Consider the following 16,659-nt stretch of genomic DNA (forward strand, 5'->3'; position numbering starts at 1 on the left):
AGGGGCTGAGGACACTGATGTACAGGGGGACTGTAATGTAAAGGGGGGGGAATGTGATTTGAATGGGAGTTGTGATCTGAAGGGGGAACTGATGTAGTGTGAGGGCTATGATATGGAAGGGGGGCTGAGGTCACTGATGTTAATGGGGGGGGGGGGGGGGGCGGTGATGTAAAGGGTGGTTGTGAAGAAGGGGCGGAGGACACTGATGTAAAGAGGGGACTGTGATGTTCAGGGAGGTTTGGTGTGATGGGAATGTTGAAGACACTGATGTACAGGGGGACTGTGATGTAAAGGGGGGGGGGGGTGATTTGAATGGGAGTTGTGATCTGGGGGGGGGGGAGATGCTAATGAGAGGACTATGATGTGGAAAGGGGGTTGAGGACATGATGTATAAGGGTGGAGCTATGATGTACAGGGGGGTTTGATGTGAAGGGTAGGCTGAAGACACTGATGTACAGAGTGGGGCTGTGATGTAAAGGGGGGGGGGGGGTGATGTGTTCTAGTACAAACACGAGATTCGGACTTCTGCAGGAAGAAAATTTTCCGGACTAAACCTTAACGTCCCAAGATCACGGTTTATACTTATAGCTTCTGTGTTTTAACAAAATGTTTCGTTTTTTTTTGTATTTTTTTTAATTATTTGTAATTCTGTGTCTTGTAGTTCCTTTGTAATAAAACTTCCTTCTTCTCCTTCTCAGGGTCCCCTGGATAATGACACCGTGATACATGTGGCTTTGATCGCAGAGAGCCAGAGGTAAGACGATGAAAGCCTTCTGTGCACAGAAAACATATTCATACCCAACAAGACTTTAAGATCGCCTATAAATAATGACGGCTAAGCCGGAACGTGTTGTCTTGTTGACGGGATAAAAGTCGATGAATGGTGAGTGACTGTGTGTTAGGACTGTACGCCGTACGGCACAACTGGATAATCCAGGGACTGTGAGGAGCAGGTGAGACCTCAGCGAATAAAGAGATCAATAAAAGTCTGTCGTTTTATTATTCATTTGCTGGTGAATGGCACCTACAGCCTCCATGGCGTTGTATTTATCCCTGCTCTTAAGGAAAAACAAACTGAATCCTGTATTCACAATGTAACATTTAAAGCATGCAGGCTTAGTGGAGACGTCTACTTAACCCCTTCCTGTCGGCCCATATCGACAAACGGCCGGACGGGAGCGCTGCCCATGCGGGGGGACGTTTCTAAATGTCCCCCCACATCCATTGCCTGTGCTTGTCCCTGGGAGCGCGCAGCACCGCGATCAGTGCCCACTGTGTCTTTCAGACACAGTGGAACACAGATTGCTGTCCGGGACCTTTGTGTGATGTCCTGATTCATGTGATCACTGATTGGCCAATCAGTGATCACATGAACAGTAGTAAATAAGATGTCACTTTCTGACACCATTGCTTACTACTTGTGAAATCTGTGAATGATCACAGAGGTCACATGGTACAGGGCTATTCACAACAGGCTGGTACCATGTGACCCTGCTTGAGAAAAGAGCGCGCTTCCGCTGTTAGAAGCCAACGCATGCTCCGAAACGCGTTGCATTTCATCTTGATCACTGACGACATCATGCCTACACCGACGTTGCAGTTCAGTGTGCGTCCCAGCCCCCATCTTTAGGAGTACGTGCATGCCGGCCGGCTCCACATCTGTCTCCCTCGTGAACCACGCTCCCTACCACTGAGACGCGGACGATACAGGCACCAGTGACAGCCATTCCACATGGTGTTTCTACAAAACAATACCCTACATGCTTTTATTACTCTACTACCATGTGAGTGTTCCTACTTTTTATTGTATATTAAAGTGGTCTGCTGCACTTAAAGGCGCTTCGTCTTCTCCCCTTTGTACCATGTGACAAGCTGTGACCAATCACAGCTCTCACAGTATTTCTCAATGGCTGCAGAAATGCAGCCAGAGAGAAGGAGAAATTATTGTTTTTACAGCGGCACCACTATCAGTGCCCACTGTGTCCAGAGGACACAGCGGAACACAGATCTCTGTACAGGACCTCCTGTGTGAGGTCCCGATTCATGTGATCACTGATTGGCCAATCAGTGATCACATGAACAGCAGTAAACAAGATGTCACTTCCTGACATCATTGCTTACTACTTGTGAAATCTGTGAATGGTCACATGGTACAGGGCTGTTCACAACAGCCTTGTACCATGTGACAAGCTGTGACCAATCACAGCTCACACAGTATTTCTCAATTGCTGCAAGAATGCAGCCAGAGAGAAGGTGAAATTATTTTTTTTACAGCGGCACCGCGATCAGTGCCCACTATGTCCAGAGGACACAGCGGAACTCTCCTAGATTGTAAGCTCCCAGGATCAGGGCCCTCCTTTCCCTCTTGTATTGAACTGTATTGTTGCTGTATTGTCTCCCGTTATATTGTAAAGCGCTGAGCAAACTGTTGGCGCCATAAATCCTGTATAATAATAATAATATAAATCCTGTATAATAATAATATATAAATCCTGTATAATAATAATATATAAATCCTGTATAATAATAATATATAAATCCTGTATAATAATAATATATAAATCCTGTATAATAATAATATATAAATCCTGTATAATAATAATATATAAATCCTGTATAATAATAATAATATAAATCCTGTATAGTAATAATATATAAATCCTGTATAATAATAATAACACAGATCGCTATTCGGGACCTCTGTGTGAGGTCCCGATTATTCATGTGATCACTGATTGGCCAATCAGTGATCACATGAACAGTAGTAACAAGATGTCACATCCTGACATCATTGCTTACTACTTGTGAAATCTGAATGATCACAGAGGTCACATGGCACAAGGCTATTCACAACAGCTTTGTACCATGTAACAAGCTGTGACCAATCACAGCTCACACAGTATTTCTCAGTGGCTGCAGGAATGCAGCCAGAGAGAAGGAGAAATTATTGCTTTTACAGCCTTCATGGGTGTAAAAGCAATCAGTGTAAAAAAAAAGAAAAAAAAAAATCTTCATCACCCCCCACAAATAGTACAGTGTTACCATGGTGACACTGTACTGCTAGGGTGACAGTATGTAAAAAAAAAAACAAATAATATAAAAAAAAAAAAAGTAAACAAAATTTGAAAAAATTATAATGTTTGGTTATAAACTATTTTTTTTTCTAAAAAGATAGCTGAATACATTTTGGCCAAGATTTACGAAGAAAGATTATTTATTTGCAAAATTTTATAAGAAAAATACTTTTTTTAAAAACATTTTTTGGAATTTTCTCATTTATATAGCGAAAAAATAAAAATCCCAGTGGCGATTAAGTACCACCAAAATAAAGTTTTATCTGTCTCAAAAAATGCTAAAAAAATTCATATGGGTACAGTGTTGCATGACTGCGCAATTATTATTCAAAGTGTGATAGCGCTGAAAATTGGCCTGAACTGGAAGGGGGGGGGGGAAAAGTGTCCGGACTGGAAGGGGGGGGGAAAGTGTCCGGACTGGAAGGGGGGGGAAAGTGTCTGGACTGGAAGGGGCGGAAAGTGTCCGGACTGGAAGGGGGGGAAAGTGTCCGGACTGGAAGGGGGGGAAAGTGTCCGGACTGGAAGGGGGGGAAAGTGTCCGGACTGGAAGGGGGGGAAAGTGTCCGGACTGGAAGGGGGGGAAAGTGTCCGGACTGGAAGGGGGGGAAAGTGTCCGGACTGGAAGGGGGGGAAAGTGTCCGGACTGGAAGGGGGTGAAAGTGTCCGGACTGGAAGGGGGGAAAGTGTCCGGACTGGAAGAGGGTGAATGTGTCCGGACAGGAAGGGGGTGAAAGTGTCCGGACTGGAAGGGGGTGAAAGTGTCCGGACTGGAAGGGGGGGGAAAGTGTCCGGACAGGAAGGGGGTGAAAGTGTCCGGACTGGAAGGGGGGGGAAAGTGTCTGGACAGGAAGGGGGGGAAAGTGTCTGGACAGGAAGGGGGTGAAAGTGTCCGGACTGGAAGGGGGGGAAAGTGTCCGGACTGGAAGGGGGGGAAAGTGTCTGGACTGGAAGGGGGTGAAAGTGTCCGGACAGGAAGGGGGGGAAAGTGTCCGGACTGGAAGGGGGGGAAAGTGTCCGGACTGGAAGGGGGGGAAAGTGTCCGGACTGGAAGGGGGGGAAAGTGTCCGGACTGGAAGGGGGGGAAAGTGTCCGGACTGGAAGGGGGGGAAAGTGTCCGGACTGGAAGGGGGGAAAGTGTCCGGACTGGAAGGGGGGGAAAGTGTCCGGACTGGAAGGGGGTGAAAGTGTCCGGACATGAAGTGGTTAACAATATAGCAGGCCTGGTATGAAAATGCAATGTCTGCCTTATTAGTTAGCCTCCTACCTTCCATGAAATGAGCGAAGTTGAAGCAAAACAAAACAAAAAAAAAAATCAAAGGAGGAAGTTAAAAATACTCACTTTGCACCCTGACTTCCAAAGCCAATAAAATATCGGCTCTCCAGCGATACCGAGTGTGGATGCGATGCCTGATAGGTTGCTAAAAATTGCTGGGCTGCTGTAATGTGGATTCTTGTTTGAACATGAAGGATGTTGCTGTGACTGACCTGTTGTTGTCCATTGTCTAGACTGCAAGTCTTCCTGAACACATACGGTATTCAGACACAAACACCTCAACAAGTGGAGCCCATCCAGATCTGGCCACAGCAGGAGCTGGTAAAGGTGAGTGACAGCACAACGGAAATTCACTGAATGGTAGAAATAAAAAAAAAAAGGTACCAAACATTCATAATATAAGTGACTCAGTGCCGTGCAGTATACAGTGCTTTGAAAAAGTATTCATACCCCTTGAAATTTTCCACATTTTGTCATGTTACAACCAAAAACATCAATGTATTGTATAGGAATTTTATGTGATAGACCAACACAAAGTGGCAGATTATTGTGAAATGGAAGGAAAATGAGAAATGGTTTTCAAAATGTTTTACAAATAAAAATCTGAAAAGTGTGACATGCATTTGTATTCAGCCCCCTTTACTCTGATACCCCTAACTAAAATCTAGTGGAACCAATTGCCTTCAGAGGTCACCTAATTAGTAAATAGAGTCCCCTGTGTGTCATGTCATCTCAGTATAAATACAGTGTTATGTTAATCCCTCAGAGGTTTGTTAGAGAACATTCATGAACAAACAGCATCATGAAGGCCAAGGAACACACCAGACAGGTCAGGGATAAAGTTGTGGAGAAGTTTAAAGCAAGGTTAGGTTATAAAAAAATGTCCCAAGCTTTTTTGCAAATAAATCTGTGAAAAGTGTGGTGTACATTTGTTTTCAGCCCCCCCCCCCCCTCCCGGAGTCAATACTTTGTAGGACCTTCTTTGTCTGCAATTCCAGCTGCAAGTCTTTTTGGGGATGTCTCTCCCAGCTTTGCACATCTGGAGAGGGACATTTCTGATCATTCTTCTTTGTAAAATCTCTCAAGCTCTGTCAGGTTGGATGGAGAGCGCCTGAGAACAGCAATTTTCAGGTCTGGCCACAGATTCTCTATTGGATTTGGGTCTGGACTGTGACTGGGCCATCCTAACACATGAAGATGCTTTGATCGGAACCATTCCATTGTAGCTCTGGCTGGATGTTTTGGGTCGTTGTCCTGCTGGAAGGGGAACCTCTGCCCTGGTCTCAAGTCTTTTGCAGACTCTAATAGGTTTTCTTCTAAGATTGCCCTGTATTTGGCCCCATCCATCTTCCCATCAACTCTGACCAGCTTCCCTGTCCCTGCAGAAGAAAAGCATCCCCACAACATGCTGCTGCCACCACCATGTTTCACGGTGGGGACGGTGTGTTCAGGGTGATGTGCAGTGTTTGTTTTCTACCATTGACCCGAGTAATTTGAGGTGTGATATTGCCCTAGAGGAGGAGTACTCAAAGCGCATTTGACCTACTTAAAAAAGGGGGTCAAACATCGCAGTGAGTGCGGTGAAATAGAGGGAGCACAATTGGAAGCACCTATCTCTCTTTTTTTTATCACCTACCCTCTTAAATTGGGCAGCATAGTGAATAATTGGTTAGCACTTCCGCCTGGCAGTACTCGGGTCGTCGGTTCAAATCCCAACCATGGCACCACCTGCCTGGAGTTTGCATGTTCTCCCTGTGCCTGCGCGGGTTTCATCCGGGTACTCCGGTTTCCTCCCACACTCCAAAGACATGCTGGGAGGTTAATTGAATCCTGTCTAAATTGTCCCTAGTATGTGTATGTATGAATGTGAGTTAGGGACCTTAGATTGTACGCCTTTTGAGGGTTAGGGACCTTAGATTGTACGCCCCTTGAGGGTTAGGGACTGATATGAATGTATAATATATATGTAAAGTGGCACCACCTGCCTGGAGTTTACATGTTCTCCCTGTGCCTGCGTGGGTTTTCTTCGGGTACTCCGGTTTCCTCCCACACTCCAAAGACATGCTGGGAGGTGAATTGAATCCTGTCTAAATTGTCCCTAGTATGTGTATGTATGAATGTGAGTTAGGGACCTTAGATTGTACGCCCCTTGAGGGTTAGGGACTGATATGAATGTATAATATATATGTAAAGTGGCACCACCTGCCTGGAGTTTACATGTTCTCCCTGTGCCTGCGTGGGTTTTCTTCGGGTACTCCGGTTTCCTCCCACACTCCAAAGACATGCTGGGAGGTGAATTGAATCCTGTCTAAATTGTCCCTAGTATGTGTATGTATGAATGTGAGTTAGGGACCTTAGATTGTACGCCCCTTGAGGGTTAGGGACCTTAGATTGTACGCCCCTTGAGGGTTAGGGACCTTAGATTGTACACCCCTTGAGGGTTAGGGACCTTAGATTGTACGCCCCTTGAGGGTTAGGGACCTTAGATTGTACACCCCTTGAGGGTTAGGGACCTTAGATTGTACACCCCTTGAGGGTTAGGGACCTTAGATTGTACGCCCCTTGAGGGTTAGGGACCTTAGATTGTACACCCCTTGAGGGTTAGGGACCTTAGATTGTACACCCCTTGAGGGTTAGGGACCTTAGATTGTACGCCCCTTGAGGGTTAGGGACTGATGGGAATGTACAATATATATGTAAATTGACGGCACTATATAAATACCTGTAATAAATAAATAAAAATTAATACATTTTGCTCACTAAAGCTCTATAAAACATTGGACTTTATGTATGGACTATGAATTTATCGATGTATTGTTATCGATGCACAATTTAGGTCGCTGCACTTTTGTTTGTTTTAGGAGGAAGGTGCATTATAGTACAGCTCATATTGTAAGAGCAGTTGCAGTGTGGTATCGAACCTTCCCACATTAAGGAATACACCATTCATAGAGTAAAAAAAAGGGGGGGGTGTATTATAGTACTCTTTGTACTTACCATTTTGTGCACCAGCTTTTTGTTTTGGGTTTGTTACGTTTTTTTGGGATGCATATTTTGCACATTTGTATAATTTCACTTTCACTTGATTACAATAAGGGGCAGCTCTTCACCATTTATTTTAGTAGTCAAATACAATTGACGACACAAAATATATAATATTATTATGACTCCCGGTGTCATTGTGCTAAATAATAATAATATTGTGCCCACACTGTACCAACAATGTCAATCTGCAGCTGACCCTAAAATGTGTGACTACACGTGAACATGTACAGTCATGAATAGGTAGGTGCTGTGCACAGGGTCTTCCTATTCACGATTGTAAACAATAGGTGACACGGCTGGATTATTGGACAAAAGGATTTGTGTGAATATATATGGATACTTGGAATCTCTTTGTTTAATCAGTTAATAGTGTGGATTGCTTCAGATATATTGTTTGACATAAAAGAATACATTGTATGCATGTCCTTGTAATACATTTATTTTTTTTGCTTTTTGTTTTTTTTTTTAATGTTCATGTGATGTAATATTACACGGGATATAATTATTTATCAGTAGGAGTAGTTATACTGCATGGCACTGAGTCATTTACATTACACTGCCAAACGTATTGGCCCCGCCCTCCCAATCATGTGATTCAAGTCCTCCAATCCCCTCCATGGACACAGGTGTATACAATCAAGCCCCTAGGCATGCAGACGGCTTCTACAAACATTGGTGAAAGAATGGGTCGCTCTCAGGAGCTCAGTGACTCCAAGCGTGGTCCCGTGATAGGTGGTCACCTGGGCAATAAGTCCATCCGTGACATTTCCTGGCTACTAAATATTCCACGCTCAACTGTTAGTGGGATCATAACAAAGTGGAAGCAACTGGGAACAACCGCAAATCAGCCACCAAGTGGTAGGCCACGTCACATGACAGGGCGAGGTCAGCGCATGCTTGAAGCACACAGTGCGCAGAAGTCACCAACTGTCTGCAGAGTCAATAGCTAAAGACCTCCAAACTTGGTGTGGCCTTCAGATGAGCCCAACAACAGTGCGTAGAGAGCTTCATGGAATGGGTTTCCATGGCCAAGCAGCTGCATCCAAGCCTTCCATCACCAAGTGCAATGCAAAGCGTCGGATGCCGTGGTGTAAAGCACGCCGCCACTGGACTCTAGAGCATGGAGACGTGTTCTCTGGAGTGATCAATCACGCTTCTCTGTCTGGCAATCCGATGGACATGTCTGGGTTTGGCGGTGGCCAGGAGAACGGTACTGCATTGTGCCAAGTGTAAAGTTTGGTGGAGGGGGGATTATGGTGTGGGGTTGTTTTTCAGGGGTTGGGCTTGGCCCCCTAGTTCCAGTAAAGGGAACTCCTAGGGCCAGTTAACACCACAAAAACGCCCTCCTGATGTGTTCCGGGTGTGTTTTTTGCTTCCAGATCACACCACACGCAGTTCCGGGGTGTTTTTGATGTGTTTTGCTGTGTTCCAGTACAGCTCTGTGCAGAAACAGTTCTGCGTGTTCTCCTTTTTTCTCTGCAACTGGAACTGACTGCACAGGTGTGAACTAGGGCCATTGGAATACATGGAAAATACTGTGCATGCATTTTTGTTGCAGAAAAAAACGCACTGGGCTGCATCTGGTGTGAACCAGCCCTTAAGGCATCAGCACACCAAGACATTTTTGACAATTTCATGCTCCCAACTTTGTGGGAAGAGTTTGGGGATGGCCCCTTCCTGTTCCAACATGACTGCCCACCAGTGCACAAAGCAAGGTCCATAAAGACATGGAGTAGCCAGTTTGGGGTGGAGGAACTTGACTGTCCGGCACAGAGTCCTGACCTCAACCCCATAGAACACCTTTGGGATGAATTAGAGCGGAGACTGCGAGCCAGGCCTCCTCCCCCGACATCAGTGCCTGACCTGACAAATGTGCTTCTGGAAGAATGGTCCAACCTTCCCATAGACACCCTCCTAAACCTTGTGGACGGCCTTCCCAGAAGAGTTGAAGCTGTTATAGCTGCAAAGGGCGGGGCCAACCCGATATTGAACCCTACGGACTAAGACTGGGAGGCCATTAAAGTTCATGAGTGTGGAAAGGCCAGTGTACTGATACTTTTGGCAGTATAATGTATGTGTGGTGGTCAGGGGCGGTGGTCAGGGGAGGACTGACAACTCATGGGGCCCCCTGGCAATAGTGGATCATGGGGCCCCTGTGTCCTTGCCCAAACTCAGAAAAGCCTATGAAAAAGGTACCAGGGGCATCTCATGGGGCCCCTACTGACCCCGGGCCCTCGGGCATTGCCCGAGTTTCCAAATGGTCAGTCCGCCCCTGGTGGTGGTCAGGGGTCTTCAAACCTTTTGGCCCATATAGCATGCTTCCAGTGGGACTGTGGCGGAATACAAGCAGAGTCCTAATTCAATTAAAAGGTGAGTCAGTACTGAAACACAAGTGTTCAGGGTGAGATGAGTCCTTGAGCTGAAGTGTTATTGAGGCTCTTGGTTATGAATCAGGCATAAAGCTTTGTGTGGGAGTAGAGCCTATGTAGGCACAGGCATCCCCGCCAGAGAGGATCTGGGTAAATATCAGTATTTATCCTTGACTATGAATCTGGAAGTCTGTAGAATAATTAATACCAGCTTTGCCAGTCACAGCTCAGCCTCCTGCCAACTCCGAGGATCCCTCTGTCTCTGCAGACCCCGATACGGGGTACAGAGCCAGGCAAGCTGTCTGCCTATAATAATGTAATGCACGGGTTGTTCACCTTTGTAGTTCAAAATATAGAAAAAAATTACCAGACGCATCACATTCCCTGATGTATTTCATTCAGATATATGCTTACCCTTGCATATTTATAAATGACTTCTATGCTGTGAAAATTACAATTTTTATTGATTCAGCTGTTATGTGAGCAGAATGTAAAGCGAACGATACGATCACTTGTAGGCTTTCCTGCTTGTAAACTTTCATCCTAGAATCTATGAAGGGAGAAAGGGATATAATACACAGGGTGCCAACATCCCTGAAGAATACAAAGGGGGGAGTCCTCTTTTTGGATGGGACTTTACAGCCATTAGATGCACTTCGTTGGACACACCTGTTATATCACTTTATAGCGGGTTGTCCTCTAAATTCCAGCTTTGATTATCATCAGGCCACTAATATCTTCCTATGCAAATTTCTCTCAAATCACCACCTCGCACTCATACACTGCCCTATCAACATCAGTGAGCAAGTGGTCTTGTTGCTGATGCGTTTGGGCATGGCCCCTTCAGGAGGCATCTGGGCGGCATTTATCCTTTGCTGGTTTCTCTGGTTTTCCTTATTTTTATGCTCTATCAATCTTGCTTGAGATACAGTCAGGTCCATAAATATTGGGACATCGACACAATTCTAACATTTTTGGCTCTATACACCACCATAATGGATTTGAAATGAAACAAACAAGTTGTGTTTTAACTGCAGACTGTCAGCTTTAATTTGAGGGTATTTACATCCAAATAAGGTGAACGGTGTAGGAATTACAACAGTTTGCATATGTGCCTCCCACTTGTTAAGGGACCAAAAGTAATGGGACAGAATAATAATCATAATTCAAACTTTCACTTTTTAATACTTGGTTGCAAATCCTTTGCAGTCAATTACAGCCTGAAGTGTGGAACGCATAGACATCACCAGACGCTGGGTTTCATCCCTGGTGATGCTCTGCCAGGCCTCTACTGCAACTGTCTTCAGTTCCTGCTTGTTCTTGGGGCATTTTCCCTTCAGTTTTGTCTTCAGCAAGTGAAATGCTCAATCGGATTCAGGTCAGGTGATTGACTTGGCCATTGCAGAACATTCCACTTCTTTCCCTTAAAAAACTCTTTGGTTGCTTTTGCAGTCTGCTTTGGGTCATTGTCCATCTGCACTGTGAAGTGTCCAATGAGTTGTGAAGCATTTGGCTGAATATGAGCAGATAATATCCCCGAAACACTTCAGAATTCATCTGGCTGCTTCTGTCAGCAGTCACATCATCAATAAATACAAGAGAACCAGTTCCATTGGCAGCCATACATGTCCACGCCATGACACTACCACCACCATGCTTCACTGATGAGGTGGTATGCTTAGGATCATGAGCAGTTCCTTTCCTTCTCCATACTCTTCGCTTCCCATCACTCTGGTACAAGTTGATCTCGGTCTCATCTGTCCATAGGATGTTGTTCCAGAACTGTGAAGGCTTTTTTAGATGTCGTTTGGCAAACTCTAATCTGGCCTTCCTGTTTTTGAGGCTCACCAATGGTTTCCATCTTGTGGTGAACCCTCTGTATTCACTCTGGTGAAGTCTTCTCTTGATTGTTGACTTTGACACACATACACCTACCTCCTGGAGAGTGTTCTTGATCTGGCCAACTGTTGTGAAGGGTGTTTTCTTCACCAGGGGAAGAATTCTTCGGTCATCCCCCACAGTTGTTTTCCGTGGTCTTCCTGGTCTTTTGGTGTTGCTGAGCTCACCGGTGCGTTCCTTCTTTTTAAGAATGTTCCAAACAGTTGTTTTGGCCACGCCTAATGTTTTTGCTATCTCTCTGATGGGTTTGTTTTGTTTTTTCAGCCTAATGATGGCTTCACTGATAGTGACAGCTCTTTGGATCTCATCTTGAGAGTTGACAGAAACAGATTCCAAATGCAAATAGCACACTTGAAATTAACTCTGGACCTTTTATCTGCTCATTGTAATTGGGATAATGAGGGAATAACACACACCTGGCCATGGAACAGCTGAGAAGCCAATTGTCCCATTACTTTTGTTCCCTTAACAAGTGGGAGGCACATATGCAAACTGTTGTAATTCCTACACCGTTCACCTGATTTGGATGTAAATACCCTCAAATTAAAGCTGACAGTCTGCAGTTAAAGCACATCTTGTTTGTTTCATTTCAAATCCATTGTGGTGGTGTATAGAGCCAAAAACGTTAGAATTGTGTCCATGTCCCAATATTTATGGACCTGACTGTATATGAGGAGTCCTTGGCTGTGTGTATGTAAAACTAGTTCTTAATCTTTTGGTGGTTTTTACCTCACATGGAATCATGCGTCATGCCTTCTAGAGCACTTCTGAGGAAGAGCTTACTGTTGATCTCGAAACGCGCCAAGTGCGATTTATGCAAGACCCAATACTACAGTTGCAGTATCATTCTTGATTACACTGCCATAATCTGTATTGTAGCTCTAGGTTTGCTTTTTAAGATTGTAAAAATAAAATTGCAAAAACATTTAAAAAAAAAAAAACTTTTTTTGAACTATTTAAGTTTATCATATAAAAAATATTGTGCCGGTAAAGTTGCATCCAAAAAGAGGACTCCCCCTTTGTATCATTCTAGAATCTAGAGGCTTGGATGAACGGCACTGTCCATGAATGCATGCTCCCACCATCATTTTTATTTATTATTTTTGGTCCTTATGCTTTTGGGCCTTCGGTTTCTTTTCATTTCCTACCCGAGACACAACAGGAAATGAGAGGAAATATATTCAAAGTGAAGGCAATTTCCCTCTTGCCACTGGAACTTTCCATTGGATGATTTCACCTTGTGACGGGAGTCACTTTGGGTGGGGGGCCCATGGAACCCAGCTCACTTTGGAGAGATGGGGAGACCCCTGTCTCAGCTCCCTATATCCCTATTATGTTTTAGTCACCCTGTGCCTGTTAGGGGTACAGGGTGATCTGTCCTAATATTGTGTAGACATGTCTAGGAGATAGGTGGGGTGGAGGGTTGTGGATTGTTTGGTGTTGTGTGGTTGAATCCCATTGTTCTATTGTTTGTCTTGCTTGGGAGCAAACTATGGGATGTATGTGTTTGTGTAGTAGCTTAGCGGGGGAGGGGGGTGTCTCCAGCAGCCCTCCCTCCTGATGGGACTATTTGCTTGTGTGAAGTTTGAATACCTGTGTGTCTCTTGTTACTAAATGTAGATTGCCTCGCCCTGTGTCATTATGCAGGGAGGGGGGGACTGTCCCTTGAGTGTATATATCTTGTATCTGTGTTGAAATAAAGTAGTCTATTTTCTGGATTACTTCAAGATTGGTGTCGTCTAGTCTTGTTTGATCGGCTATGGTATCTGTGGCCGGTGTTCAGACAGGGAAGCGGTATTCTATACCCAAGTGGAGTCTGGGGTCGGTTCCGTTACCTCATTTCCGATGACAAATCAGAATTTTGGATTTATTATCACTTTAAGTCCTTGTGACAACGCCGATCAGTGTAGCGCTACCCCCTTGAGAGCCGATGGCTTTGTGTGTGTGTCCCCCCCCCCCCTCCCCCATGTAATACGCACTTTCCAACTGGTATCCAGACACAAAGAAACAGTCCGTGGACTTGGTCTTTTGCATTTATTAGGGATTTCAACTTGGATAGGGAAAAGGGGTTATGGGATGCCTGATCTGACTTGAAGAACAACAAAATGAGGACACCTTTTCTGGCATACTGCAGCAACAGACATTTGACTGTATTCCCTCCAGAACAGCAACAGTCTTTAGCAAAGTTATCCCCTCCTAGGAGTCTGGTGTCCTTGGGTGGATTTTTAGCACAGTCCCAACTTGTAGGAACTATCAGTAACCTTAGTGAAAACACCAGCCTACCTGGCCACGGTATCTGACCTCAGGACAAGGGATTGGGTAAGTACTAAACTGTCCCCTGAAGACTTGCCATGAACTTGCCTCCAGCAAAAGTTCTCCCTTATAGGCCCTGACGGTGTAGAGGTACTCACACTGTCCTTGTCCTGCAGCTGTGGATAGAACTGTTTTCAGGTCTTCCGCTGGGCTGGTTCTTTTCCAGGATATGCAGGCTGTCCTTCCCTGGTGGACTGCAGGGCAGTGGAGCTCCCTCTTTCTGTTTTCTGCCTGCCTAGAGACAGAATCCCCCTTCTCTGGGACCCCCTCCCAGGCTACACAACAGCACCTCAACCATCCATCTTCCACCCAACTCCCCTGCTGGCCAGGCTTTGTCATATCTATGGGTCAGCCTGGCAGGCCTCCTGCCTGGGATTGGTCAGGTCTCCATAAATATGCAGATCAGCCCCTACTCACCTCTGCCTACTGGCTTCTTGAAGCTTCTCCTCGTAGAAGGTGGCAGCGTTTTAGTGGAGCTCCCGCCACGCCGTGGAAATACACCGAAAGCTACCATTTTTAATGGTGAGCTATTTTTCCTAGGAGAGAGTCCACCTTCATTTTGCCTGTGGCGGAGCAGTCCAAGATGGAGGTTTCTGGCTGTTTTCTGATTTCCTGATGTGATGTGCATACATGCTATTTGCCCGTAGCTATCTGGTGAGTTTACATCTGGCAGAGGTGGTGGATTCTCTCATTGGATCATTTCACAGTTTTATCTCTCACCGTGATTGCTGTGCCTTGTAGTTCCACGGACACTATACATTGTTTTATACTTTATGGACTATATTTATTTACTTCATTTTATACGTTGCACTTGACTGTTTCACAATATCATATTCATTATTTATTTAGCGCTGCACTTTTATACTATATCCCTTTAAGCCAGCCATACACGGGTCGAATTCTGAAAAAATGTTCTTTCGGAAATCTTTTTCTTAAGAGTTTTAGTTCGAATTTCACACCATTAGTGGGCCACAGAAAGTTTAAGTGATCGAGCATCTTGGAAATTTTTTGAAAGGAAAGAATTGCTAGTCATTCATGGGAGAATCGTACGAGAAATATAATTGAAAAAGAAATGAGCATGAGCTGAGACCTGGAAAAAAATTCTTGACCGCAAAAATTCTTTTCTGTAGCATCATGAGGTGAAATTGAAGGCTTGGTTGGTTGAATTGCGAAATGAAGGTTGGCACCATTAGATTACAAAACGCACAAAATTTCCGATTTTCCAAAGAAAATTCATTTGGAATTCTACCAATGTGTTGCCCGCATAAGACTTGATTTCCCATTGAGAGTATCTCACCAAAAATTACTTTTTGGTTGCAGGGGATGCCCAAACTCTGACTTAAAGGAGAGAAAGGGGCGCCAGACTAAGTGCAGTATTTGACAATCATTTATTGCACACAATGGTATGGAAATGAAACGGAAATCATTAAGCCGGTTGTTTTAGCTGATTGTTGACCCATGAGTGTCTTACCATGCCTTGCTCTGTATTGTCTCTGTGTGTGGAGGCTGCCATCTTGGTAGAGGCAGGATTTTAGTTTCTCATATGAGAGCTTCCCCCTGATGATTAGTGAGCTAATATTCTGTTAAGAAGTAGCAGGGGAGGTGGAAGAAGAAAAGATCCACGGGATGCATGAAAACACATGGATGCTGGCAGTGACCTGAAGCCAACGTAGACATTTGGTCAGGGGATTAACACAGAAGAGATGAAACTTCAGGGAGCTGAATTGGAACCAAAGCTGACAAGATCAACATGTATGATCTGCCCCCTCATTGGTACAGATCCTCTGTGCTCTCTGCTCAGAATCTCATGGACAGATGATGTCCTCACTTTGTGGTGGCTTCCAGGGTTTCGTCTATTTGCAGAAGATGAACTAGGAAGTCGAAGAATTCATAATGATCTGCCCACCACAGAATCTTCTTCTGTCAGGGAAATGAAACGGAAATCATTAAGCCGGTTGTTTTAGCTGGTTGCTGGTTGTTGACCCATGAGTGTCTTACCATGCCTTGCTCTGTATTGTCTCTGTGTGTGGAGGCTACCATCTTGGTAGAGGCAGGATTTTGGTTTCTCATATGAGAGCTTCCCCCTGATGATTAGTGAGCTAATATTCTGCTAAGAAGTAGCAGGGGAGGTGGAAGAAGAAAAGATCCACGGGATGCATGAAAACACATGGATGCTGGCAGTGACCTGAAGCCAACGTAGACATTTGGTCAGGAGATTAACACAGAAGAGATTAAACTTCAGGGAGCTGAATTGGAACCAAACCTGACAAAATCAACATGTATGATCTGCCCCCTCAATGGTACAGATCTTCTGTGCTCTCTGCTCAGAATCTCGTGGACAGATGATATCCTCACTTTGTGGTGGCTTCCAGGGTTTTCTCTATTTACAGAAGATGAACTAGGAAGTCGAAGAATTCATAATGATCTGCCCACCACAGAATCTTCTTCTGTCAGGGAAATAAAACGGAAATCATTAAGCTGGTTGTTTTAGCTAGTTGCTGTTTTCCTGGCGCAGACTTTTGACTAGGACCGTGGCTTGGCTGAGCGCATTGTCTTGCGTTTTTTATTTCTCCTTTTAATCTGTTCCAGAACTGAGGCATGGCAGGCGTGTGTTATGCTGGAACATTTCTCAAACTGTCAACTGGAAATGTGTGCATCACGCAGAATGAATGGGACAGCTCAACCA

General features: G+C 44.8%; 1 protein-coding gene across 1 annotated transcript in view; it reads left to right on the forward strand.

The window, feature by feature from the left end:
* Window positions 1-661: 661 nt before the first annotated feature.
* The window catches only part of LOC149428311 (phosphorylase b kinase regulatory subunit beta-like), a gene marked incomplete at both ends in the record, with an annotated part of 47,181 nt that continues 31,183 nt past the window's right edge, over window positions 662-16,659 (forward strand). Inside the window, 2 exons of the mRNA XM_089667523.1 lie at window positions 662-754; window positions 4,581-4,674. Coding sequence (XP_089523649.1) covers window positions 662-754; window positions 4,581-4,674 — 187 coding nt within the window. The remainder of the gene's footprint in view (window positions 755-4,580; window positions 4,675-16,659) is intronic.

Source organism: Staurois parvus, unplaced genomic scaffold, assembly GCF_062004578.1.
Source record: "Staurois parvus isolate SC_StPar_1 unplaced genomic scaffold, SC_StPar_1.0 ptg003330l, whole genome shotgun sequence".
Classification (NCBI taxonomy): Eukaryota; Metazoa; Chordata; class Amphibia; order Anura; family Ranidae; genus Staurois; species Staurois parvus.